Source organism: Corvus brachyrhynchos, unplaced genomic scaffold, assembly GCF_000691975.1.
Source record: "Corvus brachyrhynchos isolate BGI_N302 unplaced genomic scaffold, ASM69197v1 scaffold933, whole genome shotgun sequence".
NCBI classification, from domain to species: Eukaryota; Metazoa; Chordata; class Aves; order Passeriformes; family Corvidae; genus Corvus; species Corvus brachyrhynchos.
This window is the reverse complement of record NW_008237401.1, coordinates 142,477-143,419: the sequence shown is the minus strand read 5'-3', so window position 1 is coordinate 143,419 and position 943 is coordinate 142,477. Positions and strand designations below refer to the sequence as shown.

At 63.0% G+C, this 943-nt stretch overlaps 1 protein-coding gene across 1 annotated transcript in view; it reads left to right on the top strand.

The window, feature by feature from the left end:
• Positions 1 to 943, top strand: part of HDAC7 (histone deacetylase 7) — a 32,632-nt gene that overhangs the window by 21,149 nt on the left and 10,540 nt on the right. Inside the window, exon 3 of the mRNA XM_017730737.1 lies at positions 638 to 728. Within this exon, the coding sequence (XP_017586226.1) occupies positions 638 to 728 (91 nt within the window). The remainder of the gene's footprint in view (positions 1 to 637; positions 729 to 943) is intronic.

The window sequence follows — 943 nt, the reverse complement described above, 5'->3', positions numbered from 1 at the left end:
CGCGCAGGATTTCGCTGCCGGATTTCGCTGCCGGATTTCGCTGCCGGGTTTCGCTGTCACAAAAAAAAACCACGCAGCGGGATTTAGCGGGGACGGCTCCTCCGGGAGGCTTCGGAGGGAGGAAGGTGGGAGGACACGCCCAGGGAGTTGTGACCGTGCCCAGGGAGTTGTGACCGTGCCCAGTGACCATCTTCAGGCACCGAGATCCCCCTGCCCGTCCCCAGGGCCGCTCCGGGCTCAGGGCAGGGGTCAGTTCCATGGATCAGCTGGGATTTCCCTGCTATCATAGATTTTTTTCCCCCGCTTTTTGTACTCAACAAAGGTTTTTATTTTTTTGCTGCGTTGCAACTCGGCCCAGCTACAGCGGTGTCCAAACACCCTGAGAGGAGGCAGCGAGTGGGAACAGACAGGTTTTGAGTTTTACCGTGTCCCCGGGGAGAACAAAGCGTCCCTGGGGACCAAAACGCATCCGGTTTGTTGTGATGGAACAACTTCACACCTTCCCGTCAGCCAGAGTGACACAGGGGACTGTCCCAGACGTGCTCTGTCACCGTGTCCCCTTGCCTTGGGCGGGGAGGGCTCAGAGGGCTCCGGCCGGGGCTGGGGGGTCCCGTGCCCATGTCCTTGTCCCCCACAGGTGGCCATGGAGTCCCCGCACCGCGAGGCTGAGCCGGGGCAGCAGGAGCAGGAGCTGCGGCAGATCCTCAACAAAGACAAGAGCAAGCGGAGGAAGGGCTCCCTGCGCCCGGGGTGGGGCAGAGGGTCTTTGGGGAGGGGGCTCGGGGGGTTTTGCCCTTACCCAGACCAAGCTCTGTCTTCCTGTGGGGGAAAGGGGTGGGAGAGCATCCTCTGGGCTGGGCTGCAGACCCCGCTGGGACCCCCGGGCTGGGTTACGGACCCCATTGAGGTGACAGACCCCGCTGGGACCCCCGGGCTGGGCTAC